Source organism: Haliotis rubra, unplaced genomic scaffold (genome assembly GCF_003918875.1).
Source record: "Haliotis rubra isolate DU_JTF1 unplaced genomic scaffold, ASM391887v1 Scf2437, whole genome shotgun sequence".
Classification (NCBI taxonomy): domain Eukaryota; kingdom Metazoa; phylum Mollusca; class Gastropoda; order Lepetellida; family Haliotidae; genus Haliotis; species Haliotis rubra.
In genome coordinates, this window is record NW_025766489.1 from 7,644 (window position 1) to 27,274 (window position 19,631).

Genomic DNA, 19,631 nt, shown 5'->3' on the forward strand with positions numbered 1-19,631 from the left:
TGATGACGACGATGAATGGTGAAAGGAAACAGAAACATACCTGTAGTTGTAAAAAACATAAAGCCATGAATTTGTGAGTCAGGACATTATAAATGAATATTACCAAAAGTTTAAAATATATGTCTGTTGCTTTTGTGTGTTTTTGTCAAAGATGGAGACTTCGGTTTATCGAGTGGATGTTTTAGGCTGTTTGGGAAACGGATTTTCGTGCGAGAGTCTTCTTCCAGAACATACAAGCCATAGAATGTGTTAATATTTATGAAGAATTTATGTTTTACATTCTGTGTTAGCACAAACAGCCTTCAAATGAACAGTTTTCCAGTAATTCTAAAATACAATTATTTTTTCACGTAGTTTGGAACGAACTATATATTTGTAAAGAGCAGAGACTAACAATAACGTAACGTTTAAGGAAAATTAACACTGCTTTCACGTTTTCTGTAAGTGCCATATTCATATCATGTAGAATTGACAACAGGTACTGGTACATTATTCATTTTGGTGGTACCACGTTCAAGTGTCATAAATTTGTGTCTCCCGAATTGTATAGGAGAGCTACAGAACATTGTGTGTTAGTTACATTACATTCCTCCATCTCGTGTAAATACATACAGCCGGCTTGTAGTCAAGTCAACGAATCAAACCACGGTCTTGTTCGAGGCCTGAACATTCGGAATGCAGTTCACATCTCACAAATGGCAATATGTTACATGTACCATGTGCTATACTCTTGTGACAAATGCTCAAGTCATTGCTGCAGTATCAGGCAAAGGTAGGATTTGCCCAAAGTCCATGCCAGAAAGTACAAATAGATGCTTTAGATGCACCACAGATTCGGAAAGAGGAAAGTGTGTATACCAACCTGTGATATTTAAGACATTGCTGTATTCCTTTTAATGTAATGTTTAAAATGCATACGATGGATCTAGCTTTTGCTTTAAATTGTAATGAAGGACTTCCTGGTGCCTCAGGTGAAACGGCATGGCGGAAATCAGCAAAGAAGACGGTGCTAAGGCAGAAAAAGGTCTGATGAGCCCCAAGATGTCAAAGGTAAAGAGTTTTCTTTATGAAAACGGATTTTGTTTGTTGTTTAACAACACTGTCAGCAATATTGCATAAGCAAGGTATTAGTATTATAGAGGTTTTTTTCCTGGAACCGTTATTGGGTAGACGGTATTAGGAGGTGAGGGAAACTAGGGTGCTAGCAATACACGGAAGGTGGTGGTATTTGTGAGTTGACCGAGTAGATGCATTAATGGCAGTAGGGAGGTTAAGAAGCATATATGGGTCACCATAGTTTGGAGGCAGTGGTATTTGGGGGGTAGAGATTGTACTGTAGATGATGTCTCGGATTTTGGATGTATTGGTATTTGGAAGATACTGGATCGGAGGTTTTGTTAGGTCATGGCATTCTGTTGGAAGCGTCTGTGTAACAGAGGTATCACATCAAGATTGGTCACAGACGAATACTTCAGGGTTCAGGGATTTATTGTCTGGGATGATGTGATGATACGTCACAGTGGATCAGGTGATAAAACAATTTGAAATTGTAGCAGTGAGAGTTGAAATTGTAGCAGTGAGAGTTGAAATTGTAGCAGTGACCAGAAAAAAGGATCATTGGAGTACATAAAACTCAAGATCTGGTGACATGCTCTAGAAACAATAGCAATTCACTCACTGGCCAAGCCGTTGCTGGACCAGGAGTCTGAAGAATAATGGAACCCCATGCAGGCTTACATAACTTACCCTAAGGATCAGTAGAGTGTTGTGTTAATTTAAAGGGTTGTTATATTGTTTAACTAAATTATATACTAAAATATTTACATTCTGCTACATCTGGTATTGGTGAAATTTTGGAATTAGGGTGGTGTTAAGGGGTATTGGTGTGGGAGGTAATGATTTGTGGGTAATAGGATTATTTGGACACAGCAGATCAGGACAGGCACTTATAGGAGGTAGCAGTTTTGAAAGGAAGGGTTTTTGAAAAAAGTGGTATATGGTGGTAGTCTTATTGGGTTGAAATCATTGGTATTGCTTTTTATAAGGTTGGCTTTTATTATTTTGGCAGTTCTTGCTTCCCTTGGTCAGAAAGCGTTAACTACACAGACTTGCAACAACCTGTTAACAAATGATAATTGTCCAAAACAATAGTGTACAGCTAGAAGAATGATCCACATCTTTTGTATACGATAATGACTAGCAATGATGTCAAACATTGTTCAACGAGTACAGATACAGACACTTTTTACAATACTATACACATGTTGGTTGAATGTAAAAATTCCCACAGACCACCACAAAATCCTGATGAACAAAGCCCAATGTCACTTGCACCTGTTGTTGATTTCAGGAGGACATGATGTTGGTCCTCGGACCTCACATGAACTGGCAGGAGATGCTGTGCCCAGCACCTCTCTCTGTGTGTCTCCTAGGACAACTGGTTCTCGTCACACTGGACAAGGACGTGTCTCTTGTGTCGGAACATATGACAAGAGAGCGATTCAAACACACCGAGTACCCAGAGTCTCTGCGGACCAGCATTCTGCAAGTTGCTGATGACGGATGGAATGCCTTCAACCTGGCTAACAAAAACATGGATCAGATACGACTGCTGACACTGCAGATTCCTCAGCATGTCAAGAACGCTGTCAAGGTAAGTATTTTGAAATTGAATATGGATGAATGAAGTACTGGATGTTAGTATACACCTCAGGTTCTAAAGAACAATATGTCGCTTGCACCCATGACTTTCTGCTAAACACGCTGAGTCCCTCCCACAGAGATAATATAAATCTTTCAGAACACCCTGCCAAACACCAGGAACGGACAGCAGAACGCTCTCTCAATGAGAGCCTCTTCAGACTCTCTTACTTGCACCCCGCAACACTCCCAGACAATCCGACTCTGTCTTGTCGTCAAAACACAGAAATTCAAGGCTTTCTCCTTAGCCTAAGTAAATACCTCCAAATCACAATGACTCTCGTCTTTTTGATAAAGTGTCATTCACTGCTATCAAGCTGGAATAACTACAATGATGTGATGAGAGGTATATATGCACGATATGTTAAGTTAATGCATACTTATTTGTAATTTCATTAGTATCTGTTGATTGCTAACAGAGTAAGATTCTGAACTGAAGCATCGCTTAATGGAATAAACCTGAAAATGTTCTATCAGTATTTTTTTTTATTTGATCACAGGCTCTTTCAAAGTTTCCCTTAGATATTTAATGTTAAGAAATTTATTTTCAAAAATTAAGTTTTGAGAGTCTAATTAGGATATCCCGCCACTCTCTTAAATACCATGACACAATGATGCTCTCTCCTTCACACAATCCTCCAAAACAGTGACATTCCTTCAACACCATCTTACTCTAAACGACACGTTGAAACTCCCTCTAGTTACCCCGACTCTCTCCTTAAGTCTCTATATTCAAAACAACTAAAACTCTCTCACAGACTTCCTTCTCTGAGCTGTCCTTGCCCCACGAAAATGTTTAATGTCCTATATGCCATGTTTCTTTTTTCAGTTCATTGTCAATGGGTCAGAAATGGAAGTGCGCAAACTCGTCCCCGATTACTTGGCTAACATTAAACGAATTACTGACACTTGCGTTGTACGAGCTGAAGAAGTGGAGACACGATTTTGTACTGTAATGGATTTGATAGGAGAACTCCAGAAAGCATGCACATTTGCTGAAGGTCAGTATTCTGAGAAACTCCTCAAAGCGGAAAAGGATCATGAGGTGAAGACAATAAGACTGCAGTCATTAGAAGAAAGAAAGAGGCTTGCTGAAGAGGAGTACAATGAATTACGTAACCAATTTACAAAGGCCCAAGAATCATATGCAAAAGCCATGGACTCTATGCCGTCTGGTTGGAGTATGATCAGTATGGACTTCGTGGAAGGGCTGGCCAAATGCACTCTTGGTGTCTGCCAATCGGTCACCAATGCTATTTCAAGGAAGGCTGCAAAAAAAGAATCCTCCATGGGAAAGCATGTGCAGAAAGAAGAAGACAAGGAAGCTCTACTGATGATGGAACTTCCAGGACTATCGCTTTGTGTAAAGACTCTCGTTAGAGATTTTGAAGAGATTATGCAGGGAACGGAATTGGATCATCTCATGACGGTCGAGTCAACCTTTGAGGACATTATTAAGGCTTTGAAATCCTACTCGGGAGTATGTAAGCAGAGAGTAAAGGACATTAAAAAGGACGGATGTAAGCTCATTAAGATAATGAAGACTGCTGGCAAGCAGCTTGCCAAGGAAGAGGCACAGGAAAATGAAGCAAAGATGATAGCAGGTAGGCTTGAAGGTAGAATGAAAGCACTGGAGACATTCTGTGCACATGCATTTGGAGAGTCAGTTCAACCACCAACACCCATGATGTCTACAAAAGAGCAGGATAGTTCCAGTTCAGCTTCAGCAAGATATAGTGAGCAATGTAGATTCAAGGTGGAACAAAATGCCGCTTCGCTTCAGTCAATAAGGGAAGACTTCAAGAACAAAAGCAAATCATTGCAGGAAACCAATGCCCATGTGACATCAGTCATTGAAGAACTTGCACATTTAAACCTTGACAAGACCAACTTTGATGAAATAAAACAGTTGCTGCAGAGAGGTATCAAAGCTCTCGGACAGGTTCGAACACAGTGGGGAAAGCTGGTGAGATTTTTCACAACAATTTCAAACATCATCAAATGCTGTATGGATGAAAATGTAAAGAATTTCATCCAGGGCGCCGAGCGAGGTGCAGAGTTTCGTCTTGAGTACACGATGTCCGATATGATGAGGGACATGATCTATATACAAGCATCTGAAGCCAACAAGCTGTCGTACATGGTGAACAACCTGGCAGAGATGTATGTTGAAGTGTCGAGAAACATTTGATGGATCAAGTGGCCAGCCTTGGGGAGCTTCTTGCGTTGGGTGCAGAGAACGACAAAGGTGCCGTCTCACGAAAGATGTCCCAGTTGAAAAGACAGGCACAGGACGCCACAGTGTCTATTGGGTTGATTGTTGCCAAGAAGCAGCTGGAGTTTGACACAAAGGTGAAGAGGAGGATAGAGAGGATTGAAAGGGAGATGAAAGCCGTCTTACCTCCGCCTCCAGCAGAAGATTCTACAGTAAAACGGCAGAAGAAAGAAGCGATTAAAGAAGCTGAAAAGTTCAAGGCTGAACACAGGGTGGTGGACGAGAATGACTGGGCATGATCTTCTCCTTTAACGCCTAAGCCCTTGTTAAGGCTGAATATTTGCTCCAGGACCTTGTTGATCACTTAGACTGTCTGGTCCAGACTCGATAATTTACAAACCGCCGCCATTTAGCTTGAATATTGCTAAGTGTGGTGTGAAACAACAAACCAACCAACCAACCAACCAACCAGCCAACCCAATCCCTTGCATAAAGTAACTCAGTACCCTGTCCTTTACTAATTATAGTGTTTGAGGATTCAAGGCATTAGTGTCATGGATTCCACAGAAACAATTTTTGGCCAATAACCCTGGGTCTATTTTGTTACATGACAAAGAAAGAGGAAAACGTGAGGTAGCAGCACCCCACATCAATCTGCGGATGACATTTTAGTAAAGAACATCAGTTTGTCCAGAGAGCAACTGGATCTTCCTCCATGAAAGTGAAGTAGATCCCACTGCATAGCCTTCAAGTCTGGTCTGCCTGTCGAAATCGTCTCTAGCTCATTGCTTAATTACAAAATCTACTTATTTCAAAATTGTTGCTCTAAACAACAGAATTACTGCATTCTAAATCAATACGTGGTTGTAGTATTGTACCCATTCCCCAAATCATATCCTCAGTCAAAGCATCATGGTGTCGTCTGCTGAGGTCTGCATTGAGCAGCACATCTTCGGCTATTCTTCGGCTCCCTTCCGGTTATAATACAAAATGGCTGAACCGGATGTAAACAAAACTAGCCATCATCGTCTGTTTCATGTTTATCTTAACATGGCAAAGCCCGCTTCAACCAACTTATCCGATATGCCTGCAACGTAATACTGGTATAACTGCATATTTACGGCGTCATTTTTGGCATTTGAATATTATTGCAATCTCCAAACCTTTCGTCTGAAAAAGGTTACTTTTTTGTTCCCTTAAGGTCTGGCATAACGCAATCAGACGATGACAACAGGCTTAGCCTTGACCATCATGCAAACATACTAATTAAGTCCGTGAAATATGAATCACAGTTATTCTTTGCTGAATATGTCGTACTCCCACATGTTGTTATATGAGTCATATTTTAGTATGTTTCCTATGTTGGTGTGAAAGTGAAGTAGGTACACCTACAGAATACTGGATACCTACCAACCATTCTTTAGTGCCACGTGAACTTCGTATTATAAGGGAAGCACAGAGCCATACAATTCGAAAACTAAAGGGAGCATCAAAATACAAAATAATCCTTAATAATCATAGAAAATAATCGACTTCCGTTTGAAGTAAAACTAAAACGATTTTTTGAAAATAAAAGGTAAATTATCGCGAATGAAAATATATACGTCTTTGAAAAAAAGCTACGGAATTCTTGGAGTTGAAGCGAATGAGCGAAGGTTGCCTAAATCTAACCTAACCATATTCGTTAAAACCAGGAGAATAGTATCCCTGGTTAAACTGACCCTAAAAAGAAGATAGTAACGGATATCCGAGGGCTAAAAATGTCAGTTAACTAAAATAACGAAGTCCTAAAATATCGAGTCGACTTGCGCACATATTTTGCGCAGTTCTAAAGTTTTCAAAGATGGCGGAAGGTATCCGGTATTCTGTAGTCTTTCCGTAAAGTAACCTTGTATTCAATAATAATGTAATGTACACATGTATGTATCATTTGTGTAAATACTCCCTGGGATTGTGTTTACATATTCTTTAATAATAACGTTTTCTCCAATAAGTATTATCGACACAACCTGTGTATTACTTGGATTATTGTTGATTCTCATAAATATATACTCGCTGTCGAGGTGACAACATCCCATATCGATCTGTGGATTGCAATTCTAGGTGTCATATGAACTGTGCAGTCGGGACCTGCTTCCAGTAACCAAGACTTTTATCACAATATATTTGTATGACTGTCCTTTTGTGTTGTGTCGCTTTGACTTGAATATTTTGGGCACTCTTGCCCACCCTTTCCGTGAGACGTAATTATTGCATAACAGTAGCAATTCACCACGTCTTACCCACTAACATTAGTTAATTCTTTATTCCGGACAAAGGCCAACGATCCATTTACGGGTTACAGTGAGCTATTTCTACTGCTACAGAGTCATGACGTATGATATCAATGTTTAAAAAATGCACTATAGTTCCACAAATATGAAATTTATCGTATGTGTTCTAGTATGGTTAGGGTCAGTGGGGTAGTCTAGTGGTTAAAGCGTTGGCTCGTCACGCTGAAGACCCAAGGTTCGAATCCCCACATGGGTACAATGTGTTCTAGTATGGTTAGATCACTGGATTGTCTGATCCAGACTCGATTATTTATAGACCGCGGCCTTATAGCTGGACTATTGCTGAGTTCGGCGTTAAACAACATATTACCTTACATATATGTCTGTAGTGTACTGGTATTATCAACAATACATTTCTTATACTATAACTATCCAGTGGTTGTGTTTTCTTTTAAGACTACGTTTCCTGCATTATGATCTAAGAATCTTGTCATTCCGCATGGTTGTTTTTTGGTCCTAATAACTAGGTGAAACCTTAAAAAAAATAATTGTTCCGTTGCTTTGCTTTCACTTATTTTGTACATGTATTATTTGGCGGGAAACATTCGGTGCACTGCATCAACTAACGGCTTGGATAAGATGCGACGTGCAGCACAGCGAAAACAGTTCGCAATAACGGCATGCGACTGGCTAGAAACTATTGATTGGTTTCTGGAGAGATTTCGACAACGTCCGATGCCATATTCATGCACAATATGGACGTGGTAAATATACCGAAAGAAGGTATATTTCCCCTAAACATTTAAATTTCATAATTAATTAATTTACCAAAAATATCTATGTTTTCATTAAAAAACATGTACAAATCACACAATGTGACTGGTGAGTATGATTGTACGCCGGTTTTAGCAATATTCCAGCATATCACGGCGGAGAACACCAGAAATGGGTTTCACACATTGTACCCATGTGGGGAATCAAACCCGGGTCCTCGGCGTGACGAGTTAACGCTTTACCCACTTTTACCTCACCACCCGGAAGTGGGTTAAAACGTGCTGAGGAAATAATTATCACTTCTTTTTACACACTCAAAGGTTTAGACAAACCAAAATGGCGCTACCCATCAGTGAAAGTCATACTAAGCAACTAGTTCCCCGCCTTCCTGGAGGTTACAGTCCGCGAGGCCTAAACTTCACACCTAATAAATCCCACAAGGCCTAATTACAGTTTCCAACATGCCATATTTAATGAGGTAATTGGGGTGTCAAACAAGAGTGGGAGAGGCCACTGATCAGTGGACGGGGGTCACTCTGTTAGGGTTAGTTTAGTAATGAGACTTGTCTACTGTGAAAACATTAAGGTTGAAAAGATGAAAGCACTTACTGTTAATCTTAATAAGATTAGATCTATTATTACTGGAGGAGTATTTACATGAAGTGGATATTATTCAGTTTCCTTCTCTAACTAACATGAGAAGGACGAAACTTGCTATAATATATGTTTGTAGCTATATCGATATCTACATAGCTATGGCGAATGCACAAGTTAATGTCAGATACCTTCCCAATGCTTGTGACGGCAGATTTGCATACTATGCAGGACATAAGTTTAAAGTCAACCAGACAGGTAGATGACATCTGCTACTGGACATGTACAGTGCCACGCTGTAAAGGATCAATTCACACACAGGATGATCGCCCACTGAAGATTGGATCTGGACACAACCATGAAGCACCACCCTACATCTTCAACATAGACGACTTCAAGAGAACACTCCTGGACCGGGCAAGAACTGAGAAAGATATTTCACAATCATATTTGATTTTTGTTTTTTCTTATGATTCACCCCTTCTGTGGTCAATAATGGACCAGTCCAGCAATAATCCACCGTAATCCCATAAAACCAATGAGGCATGAAGTCCCACATAGCCTAACGAACTGTACCTACCCAATTGAATAATTTTAGGCCTCGTGGGACGACACCTTCCTGGGATGGAAGAACGACGAAATTTCAAATATTTAGGACTGCACGGTATTACCGGTAAACCGGTATATCGCAATACGCTTTTCAAACGATACGTACTGCAATATTTTGTCTGAGAACCGGTATGTTGGGTAAAGAGCATATCTGAGGTGTTTGTGATTATCTCTATGATATACTTTGAAATCTACAGAGTCAGACTTTCATTCACAACCAATGTTTTCCTTTCTTATTCAATGACAAAACTGCATACTGTAATACTATAAATTGTATAAAAAGGGAAACTAGAATCCATGACTATACAACCTAATTTAGAGATTGCTGCTATCAGAACCATAACATATATGTTTAGGGACTTATAATGTAGAAAATAGGATTGACATGCACAATTAGTGTCGCTCACTGTCAAACACTTAAGCTCCTAATATGTCGCAATACGGGTATCTGAATCGCAATATATTGCAACACAATTTATTTGCCAATACACAGCCCTACTGATATTATGATTTACATATTTAGGCTGGTGTACTGGTGACAATTCTTTTTTATGAAGACATCTTGTATTTCTACTGACCGTTATGACGCACATTACATGTGTCCCATGCAGTGTTGTTTCTGGAATATCGCTTAAAGCAGCGTAAAAACATACTCACTCACTCTGTTGAAAGTATTTTGCCAGTTTTTTGGAATGATTAATGAAATATTTGTTACAAATAAGAAATAATTTCATTATTCCGGGAACAATATTGGGAATACAATCTCCGTGAAAACATTTTGGTTTATTCCACGTCTCGGCCACCCGTTATGTGAAGAGTGGGGTTGTTTCCTCGTGTCGAGGTGACACGTAAGTCTTTCTTAAAGGTTAGTCATCATTCGTGACCATCTCGTGTTATTCCGGGACAAGCCGAATAGCGATCTTCTTGGAGTTTACGGAAAGGGGCGAGTGGTGACGAATGGGTCAGTAATATGGTCAGTCGTAGCGTTACGAACGCTTTGTGAAAAGGGGACATACATGGTGTTAATCAACGGGGGCAGGGTTAAAATAGTGTTCGGACTAAAACGTGTTATATGAGCATGTTTGTAGTGTGACAGCTATATGTACGGAGAAGTGTGTGTTTGTGTGTGTGAGAGAGAGAGTCTTTGTAGTGTGACGGATATGTGTATGTGGGGAGAACAGTGTGTGGTTTTACGGGGGGGGGGGAGTGTGTATGTAGGGGTAAGAGTGTGTGTTTGTAGTGTCAGGGATACCTGTATGTAGGGAGAAGAGTCAGTGTATGTAGTGTGACGGTTGTGTGTATCTTGGGAGAAGAGTGTGTGTTTGTAGTGCCAGGCATATATACTAAGCAGCAAAAGAACGTCGGTTTGGAATTTTCCTTCGCAGAAACGGATAACTTTAAACTCATTTATTAAATTTGTATATTTTTTTACAATAACTCCAACTTTACCTGAGCAAAGACATTCCTTCCCAAACTCAGAATAGATCCCAGGAAATTGTCTCAAAAACGCAACCTGATCTCGGAGATGGTACGGTATTCTCCATGCTTTTCATGCAACTTATGCTGCACGTGCCGTTCACAAGAACCAGCCCTATAAAATGCACCCTCAAACCTGGTTGAAACATTCACATTACAACGTCAGCAGGATGCCGCGACTCACGACAGCTCAGAGGAACCAGGCGCTAGGAAGACTTGAAGCTGGCCACACTGCACAAGCCGTTGCCAATTACTTCCAGGTCAACGTTTGTAGCGACCAGAACTGGGATACGACCAGAACTGGGATAAACAGTCCACAATTTCGTGAAACCCGATTTGCTGCGGTACTGCTCCCGGCTAACGCTAAAACTTAAAGCCACTGATGTGCGGAATATGATTTGCTTCTTGTTTTTTTAGAAGAAATACAAATTAACATTTACCATTTCCAGATTCATTTTCGAATATGTAACCCTAATTGTTTCTCCACTATAATTTGGAAACAAATCTTAAGTTTTCTTAATTATTTTATACTTGTCAACCGTATTATTCATTTGCATATATGGGACGATTAATTGTGTTATTTTAAAATGGAAACAAAATGTCATCCTGTTTGAAAAGGATTATCTGGGAAATGAATTCTGTTTCTTCATCACTTTGTGGTCACAATAATACCACAGAATCGTATACATTATTTAAAATATTTCAAACACTAATTTGTGTTTCTGAAATAATTTTGATTGTAATTAGGTATGAATATTTTTTTCCAAATTCGGGTGTTTGTCAACCAATTTGCTGCACTTATACCTGTGTCTATTTTCTAAATGACTTGCGTCGTTCAACTGAATGCAGCTCAGGGTTGAGACCAAACAAATTACATGAAATAAAGTTTTGAGAACAAAATACTAGGATGGATGAACATCACACAGAACTCCACACAGAATGAAAGACAGGAGAGGTGTTATATATAAGGCTAAAATCGTCACGCTTTTCGGTTCAATGAGTGTAGCCTTTGCGGTACTTGCAATACAATGTTATGGCTGAATGAACAGAGCGCGCCTCACTCGGAGGCTCTGACAAAGTACAGAGAAAATAGGATTAACGGGGACGCTCTTTAATTTGAACACATATAAAAATATAAATAAAGTTATGTACACATTTTCACGTCTATTCTCCATTACACATTTTCTTTAATTCGACATTAGATAGTTCATTTTGAGGAGTCTTTCCTAAAAGATAAATGTATACCTCACGAGTTTAAATCTTTAAATATGTTTCTGCTTATGTATGCTGAAGATCTTGTTATTTTTCTGAATCTGTTGAAAGGTTGCAAACACAGTGGAAATCGTTGTCAGCTTATTCCACACGGTGGGAACTTGAAGTAAATATTGCTAAAACAAAGATAATGGTCTTCGGAAGAGTTGGTAAAGTTAAATAGTCAGAACGTTGGTTATATATAATGGTTGTGTCCTACAGGTTGTCGATAGGTTTACATTTAGGAATAGGTTTTAATTATAATAACCGATTCTCAAAGGCACAGCTGCAGTTGTCTGACCAGGGTAGGATGGCCCCCTTTTCAATTTGCAATAATATCAGGTCGCTCTCTCTCAACCTGGAATGTATTTTATTTGTCTTTGATTGTTATGTTGGTAGTATACTATCTTATGCGTCTGAGATATGGGGGGATATAATAAAGGCTTAAATTTTGAAAGGTTGCATTTGGATTTTTGCAAAAGGTTTTCAGGAGTTAAGAAGTAAGCATGTAATTCCATGGTTTATGCCGAGTTAGGTCGTTATCCGCTCATATGTAAAAGGCAATATAGCATGATTAAATATTGGTGTACGCTTCTTGTGTCTGAAAATAGCATTTTACAGGGTTGTTGTGAGTATTTGTATGAGGAGGCGGAGACCTGTGGTGTAAGAAAATGGGCGTATCAGGTTAAAGGTATTTTGGCGAACATTGGATTAACTGAATATGGTTAAGGCAGGAATTACCACTAGATTATCTAATAGTTATAAAACAAAGAAAAAATGATCAGGCTATTGAGTTTATCTTTAGTGATCTGTGCAACTCATCGAAAAGTGCAATTTATAAAAATATTATTATACAGTACAGAGTACAGATAACGGTAATTAACGAATTGTTTGATAAGAAATCTATTTATTCCGACATGGATTATGCTTCCCGGCACCGTATCTTTAGCTTTGGCGGTACTCCCCTACACCGTGGAAATTAGCTCTCCCGGGAAATCGAAATATACATTTTAGCCTTCCGGGACATCTGAAAAATAAATTTTAGCCTTCCCAGAACCACACCGTTAAATAGCCACTGGCCCGCTAGCCCGTGGCTACCAAAATCCAGTCGGGCCAGTAAATCTTCACAGTCACTACAAAAAGTGAATTTTCAAGGGTCATAAATATACCTCTCTCCGACTTGTTAAGTTATAATACACTTTTAGATCATGCAAGATTATGGCCTAATAAAAATGTTCACGATATTAGCAGCTTAATGGTGAAACCCGTGTCATGCCGACAACATATTATTCCCGTCTATCTTTTGCTTAGTTTCTACATTCAAATTTCGGGATAGTGAATTATTTTGTAGACTATACATTTTCAGGCATAGCTGGCCCGACTGGCTAGCAAAATGTGGAAACCACACTGGAAAAATATATAACCATTATACACCTCTCCCCTCTCCTCCCTATATATATAATCCACACAGAGCGGCATGGAGGGTGTATATCAGATATATCACTCTCCCCTCTCCTCCCTATATATATAATCCACACAGAGCGGCATGGAGGGTGTATATCAGATATATCACTCTCCCCTCTCCTCCCTATATGCATATTCCACACAGAGAGGCGTGGAGGGTGTATATCAGATATATCACTTTCACCTCACAGAAAGAAATCGTGAGTTTAGTTTTACGCCACACTCAGCAATATTCCAGGTACACAGAGACGGTCTGTAAATAATCAAATCTGCACCTGACAATCCAGTGGTCAATGGCATAAGGATCGATATACACAATTGGGATACTATGACATGTGTCAACCAAGTCAGCGAGCCTGACCACCCGGATCTTCACGGGTCCCAGAAAGAAGGCGGGAAGAGTCTGTATCTGGAATCAGACACTCTCTCTCTCTCTCTCTCTCTGTGTGTGTGTGTGTGTGTGGTGGTTGGGGATGGGGTTTGTCCGTAAGTGTTCAGTACAGCTCTCAGATCCATATACACAGGAGGGGTATCGGGGTATCATACGTTCTTCAGAATGCTACAGATTTAAGACACATGTATCCCCATAGCAGCTTAAAAGCCGTATCATATATTATTGATGCAATTAATGCAAGATTTGGAGTTTCCTGTACAAACGTGAACTAAACTATCAGAGCAGGAAGACTGTTATATAACTGCTCAAACATTCATGTACAAGTAACGTCAAATGACACCTTATTTATATCCGTAGTTACATCATAGTGGTTTAGAAAGCAGAGACCGTGAGTGGAAGTTGCACTATTATTCCGAACATATCTACAAATATGTAGATATGGAAACAATAGGGTGTGATATATGTTCCCAAACGATACCGCAATAAGTCTGTTGGAGGAACTAATATTGTGGAACCCAGTTGATAGTATATGTATAGATTTAGCCTAAACCTCTTATGATCCATTGACACTGCAGTGTGTATAACAACGCTGCACACAGGTGAGACTGTAGTCACAGTGGTGTGGGGCGACTAGACATGGCCATACTTGGTGACATTGGAATGCTGCATCAATATTACCAAGTTATCAAAGCCTGGCCATGGAGTAGTTGAATATCGTCTCGGACATTTCACACAGACGATGAGTCGCAATCAACCAACAAACCAAATGTTTACCACCAGATGTTTTTCAGTTACCTCTTACGAAATAACGAGATAATGACAATATCACCTATATCACATCTTTATTGTTTGATGGTACTTTCAGTGACTGTTGGTTTACATGGGTACAGAGTCAGCCTCGTAGTTTAACTAATATAAATCTAAGCGGGCTGCACTGATTTACATGTTTGTGTTGTTTCTTATTGTTTGAGACAAGCAACTCACGCATGCACACACACCTCGCTACAAGTGCATTAATCTTCACGCAAACTTACATTCTATTTCACTTCACCCCTATGTACGGGAATACCGCTGAACAGTATGACATAAAATTAATAAATGTAATATTACCAATGGGGAGTTCATTTTTAGGCCAGCGCTCAGCAATATTTCAGCTACACGGCGTCGGTCTAATAATCGAGTCTGGACCAGACAATCCAGTGCTTAACAGCATGAGCATCGATCTACGCACTTTTGATAGGATGACATGTGTCAACACTTCAGCAGCTTCACCACCCGATCCCGTTAGTTGCCCCTTACGACAAGCATGGGTTGCTGAAGATAAATTCTAGCCCGGATCTTCACGGGTCTATTACCACTGGAAGCTGTGCAGTATGACATCAATGTTATGTTACCACTGGAAGCTGGGCAGTATGACATCAATGTTATGTTACCACTGGAAGCTGTGCAGTATGACATCAATGTTATGTTACCACTGGAAGCTGGTCAGTATGACATCAATGTTATGTTACCACTGGAAGCTGGGCAGTATGACATCAATGTCATGTTACCACTGGAAGCTGGTCAGTATGACATCAATGTTATGTTACCACTGGAAGCTGGGCAGTATGACATCAATGTCATGTTACCACTGGAAGCTGGGCAGTATGACATCAATGTTATGTTACCACTGGAAGCTGGGCAGTATGACATCAATGTTATGATACCACTGGAAGCTGTGCAGTATGACATCAATGTTATTTACCACTGGAAGCTGTGCAGTATGACATCAATGTTATGTTACCACTGGAAGCTGGTCAGTATGACATCAATGTTATGTTACCATTGGAAGCTGGGCAGTGTGACATTAATGTCATGTTACCACTGGAAGCTGGGCAGTATGACATCAATGTTATGTTACCATTGGAAGCTGTGCAGTATGACATCAATGTCATTTACTGCTGGAAGCTGGGCAGTGTGAGATCAATGTTATGATACCACTGGAAGCTGGGCAGTGTTACATCAATGTTATGTTACCACTGGAAGCTGGGCAGTATCACATCAATGTTATGTTACCACTGGAAGCTGGGTAGTATGACATCAATGTTATGTTACCACCGGAAGCGGGGCAAATGATATCAATGTCATGTTACCACTGGAAGCGGGGCAAATGATATCAATGTTATGTTACCACTGATAGCGGGCAAATGATATCAATGTTATGTTACCACTGGAAGCTGGGCAGTATGATATCAATGTTATGTTACCAGTGGATGCTTGGCAGTATGATATCAATGTTATGTTACCAGTGGATGCTGGGCAGTATGATATCAATGTTATGTTACCAGTGGATGCTGGGCAGTATGATATCAATGTTATGTTACCAGTGGATGCTGGGCAAATGACACCAATGAAGCATTATTGATTGAGGCTGTAGATTTGAAAAGCATTATCCCATGGCTAGCTATAGTGGAGGGAATATGTGTAATAATATAGTCACAGATCTGTCATAATCAACAGTTGATCTTGTGCGCTGAGATGCTGTTCACAAGTGTAAAATGTGATTTACTATCACCTGCCAGAAATGGATATGTTAAGATTCCATATAATAGAGTCAAAAGGCTTATAATTAGTACATGCACTATGGATCCATTGATTTCTGATACTGCTCACAAGTTGAAATGTTATCTACTATCACATGCAAAATTCTTATTTTAAGGGTGTTATCAAATTTTGTTTTTGTTGACTGAACATGAGCAATAAGAAAAAATCCCAATCTCTTAAAATGTGTACTGTTGATTTCATAATTCTATGCCACCAATAAACAACTGCAGAAATAGCTTACACTAGCAAATGGTCTACAACATGCTGGGCCACATTTGTATCCATTGTTATGAATGTGTTTAATAATGAACCAATTTTAGGTATATTCTACTGTCTGTTATTGAACAATCCAATGGTTGATGATTTGCTCTGGCTCCCAGTTTGATATCCTATATATTTCCAGATATACATGGGGTGAGGTAAGTTTAGTTTAACGCCACACTCAGCAATAAGCTATATGTCTGGATCAGACAATCCAGTGGTCAACAGCATGAGCATGAATCTGCGCAATTGGGAACCAATGACATGTGTCAACCAAGTCAGCAAGCCTGACCAGGCGTTAGTTGCCTCTTATGTCAAGCATGGGTTACTGAAAGCCAAATCTAACCCGGACCTTCACAGGTAACGTACATGCGTGCGTGCGTGCATGCATGTGTTTTTGTTTTTCTTCTTTATGCCTGACATGCCTCAGTCACATAACAATGCAGAGTTAATTGCATGACTTGGATGACAGGGCCATGTGTACCTCTCAAGAGATTGTAAAGCTGAGCCACTAACAAGTTACACATTCTACATTGTTTATTGAATGGAAACCTGTGTTGATTTATTGTTTCTGTGTCTGATTAGTAAATATTTTATTATTCATTGTGATATAGTACTGTCTGCAAGTAATTATGACTATATAGCAGTAATATGAATTTAACTGAAACCGATCCTTCTTCCATAATTTAAATCCTGCACATTGGTAAAATTGTGAAACAAAATGTGAATGAAGATGATAAAATGCCTTATTTTAAATGCTCTATATTTTCATTGCATTAAGATAACACCTACCCTTGTGCACAAAGGATGATTTGCACTCTTTGCCATGTGGCCTATGATGCTGAATAAACATCTTGTTCTTGTTCTATTTTCATTTTGCCTTAACACAGATGTTTCGAAGAAAGCAGGTATGCATCTGTATGCATATAACATCATGTATATAATGATATGCAGGTTCTTTCCACAGGCAGAAAACAAACAGAATTTTTATGTGAATTGTTTGTGATTGAACACACAGCACATAACATTGTTGTTCATTATGACAATTCGTTAAATATGCTACTACTTGCAACAAGTCAAAGGTGTTTGTTTAGGAATCTGCATCATAAGTATGCTATACCAATATCAATGAAAAGTAAAGGCCATGATAGTCATGCCATATATGTGACTTTGGACTGAGGAGGTAAATAAGAGAGCTCAGTACTTGAAACCTATTCCTAGAACCTATTAAGATTTTTTTTGGCATCCTCATTTGTATGGTAGGTTAGGAACTGGCAAACATTACTGATCATAATGAGCTTTCCCATCTTCAGTTACTACTGCATACCTGTAACTACATGTATATTATTCATGACTCAAAATCTGTTCTTGACACAAAATCATAAAATAACACACACCTAACATATATTCCAGTTCCTTTTTATCAAATTTACAAACTAAAATCACTGGATTGCTGAACATGCTAGTCTATCACCCAAACTTTTAAAGGTAGAGCTTACTCAAAAGTCATTCCTAAATTACTTGTCAAATAAGAATATGATATAATAAAGAAGTTGTTATCCATAGACTATCATACCTTTCTTATTATTAACTTCTAAAATGGCAATCAAGCAGATCACTTGTCCAACAGTAGACACATTCATTAAACCTCACACCTAATGCTTTAATGGGTCCAACTTTAACATTAAAATATATGTTGTACAGGGTCAAAACTTAGACACACTATCTATTTACATTCACTGCTAAAGTTACGAAATGACTAAGGCATATACATTCCACTCAAAACTGATTCACAGATTTACAAATCTTTTCACAAAGTATTATTATTTCTCCCACAAAATTCCCTACATGAGCTAATCACCTTGCTCAATTAACAGAGGTTCTCACAGCTTCCAGGGAGTCAGTTTCTCCTTGGAATTCATATATCAACAATCCAGTGAGCAGCAGCAGATCTGAACAGACAGCTACTCAGTAGCAATTAGGGAAGTATCAGTTGATATGTTTATGGGAAGTCTGCACTGTCAGTGCTGCACTAGCTAGCCTGTATTCAGTTGCTTCAGCCATTAACAGACCAATGAACCTTTCTGTTTTAACTAGGAATTGCCACTTTTAACAATTTAGCTCAAGCAAGTCTAGAAGAGACAAACACTCACATCCAAAGATAATGGCGATTTGTCTATACGGTGATCATAGGTCATAATCATCCTTTGCATAATGTCATCAGATTGACATACTTGATATTTTCTTAAAATCAACTGTTAGAGTTATATACATGTATGAATTAAGTGAAATGTTCATGTTACATATAATCATTGGATTATTAAATAGAGGAATTTTCTTTCTCCAATACATATTATATACAACTTGATGTTTGCAGTAAATGTGAGAAATGCATCCTAGATATGTAATGATACTTGTTGATAATAATGAAATGTCACTTACAGCATTCATGTTTAAGGAAAGCATTTTCTTTGGTGGGGTATGATTCTTTGTTATACACCATCATGTACTGTGCAAGGTTATACCAATAGGTAATAGGTAATATATTCATCTCACACCTTGCTCTTCACCAAAAGCTCAAGCCTATTATGGTGTACATTTCAAATGTAGCAAACCTGATGTTATTCATAAGATACTTTTCTATGTCCAGAATATATTTCCAAAGTATTAAACTTGTGGTTAACTAAATTAAATGTATGCAAACAACTTTAGTAGCAAAGTTAAATCCTGCATATACATGACACATCTAAACCAAACTGATGACCTATGGGAACTACACTTGTGTTTGCTGTAAATACTTGCACAGATACTGTCATGTCACAAATGAATGTGCCTTCTCAATCACTGAATCACAGCTGCCTAAAATGCCACCAAGTTATGCTGTGAACTGCTTGCACCCCTTCCTCCCTCACATGCCAAGACACCCCTCCCTTCTCTACCCATCCCCAGTGTCAGTGTCAGTGTCTAACTGGTAACTAGTTGGAGGTTGTTGAAATTAATTAACAGTGTAAAGAAATTTGACCTCTGGGTATAAAAC

General features: G+C 39.1%; 1 protein-coding gene across 1 annotated transcript; it reads left to right on the forward strand.

The window, feature by feature from the left end:
- Positions 1–2,354: 2,354 nt before the first annotated feature.
- LOC124278926 lies at positions 2,355–5,114 on the forward strand. The gene is made up of 2 exons (XM_046714757.1): positions 2,355–2,653; positions 3,530–5,114. Exons 1-2 carry the CDS (start codon positions 2,357–2,359, stop codon positions 4,889–4,891), a joined length of 1,659 nt encoding a protein of 552 aa, XP_046570713.1. The 5' UTR covers positions 2,355–2,356; the 3' UTR covers positions 4,892–5,114.
- Positions 5,115–19,631: the final 14,517 nt, after the last annotated feature.

Coding starts and splice junctions, on each gene's coding strand:
- LOC124278926 (XM_046714757.1), top strand. CDS start 2,357: ATGATGTTGGTCCTCGGACCTCACATGAACTGGCAGGAGATGCTGTGC. Junction 2,654..3,529: donor ATGTCAAGAACGCTGTCAAG/GTAAGTATTTTG, acceptor TTCTTTTTTCAG/TTCATTGTCAATGGGTCAGA.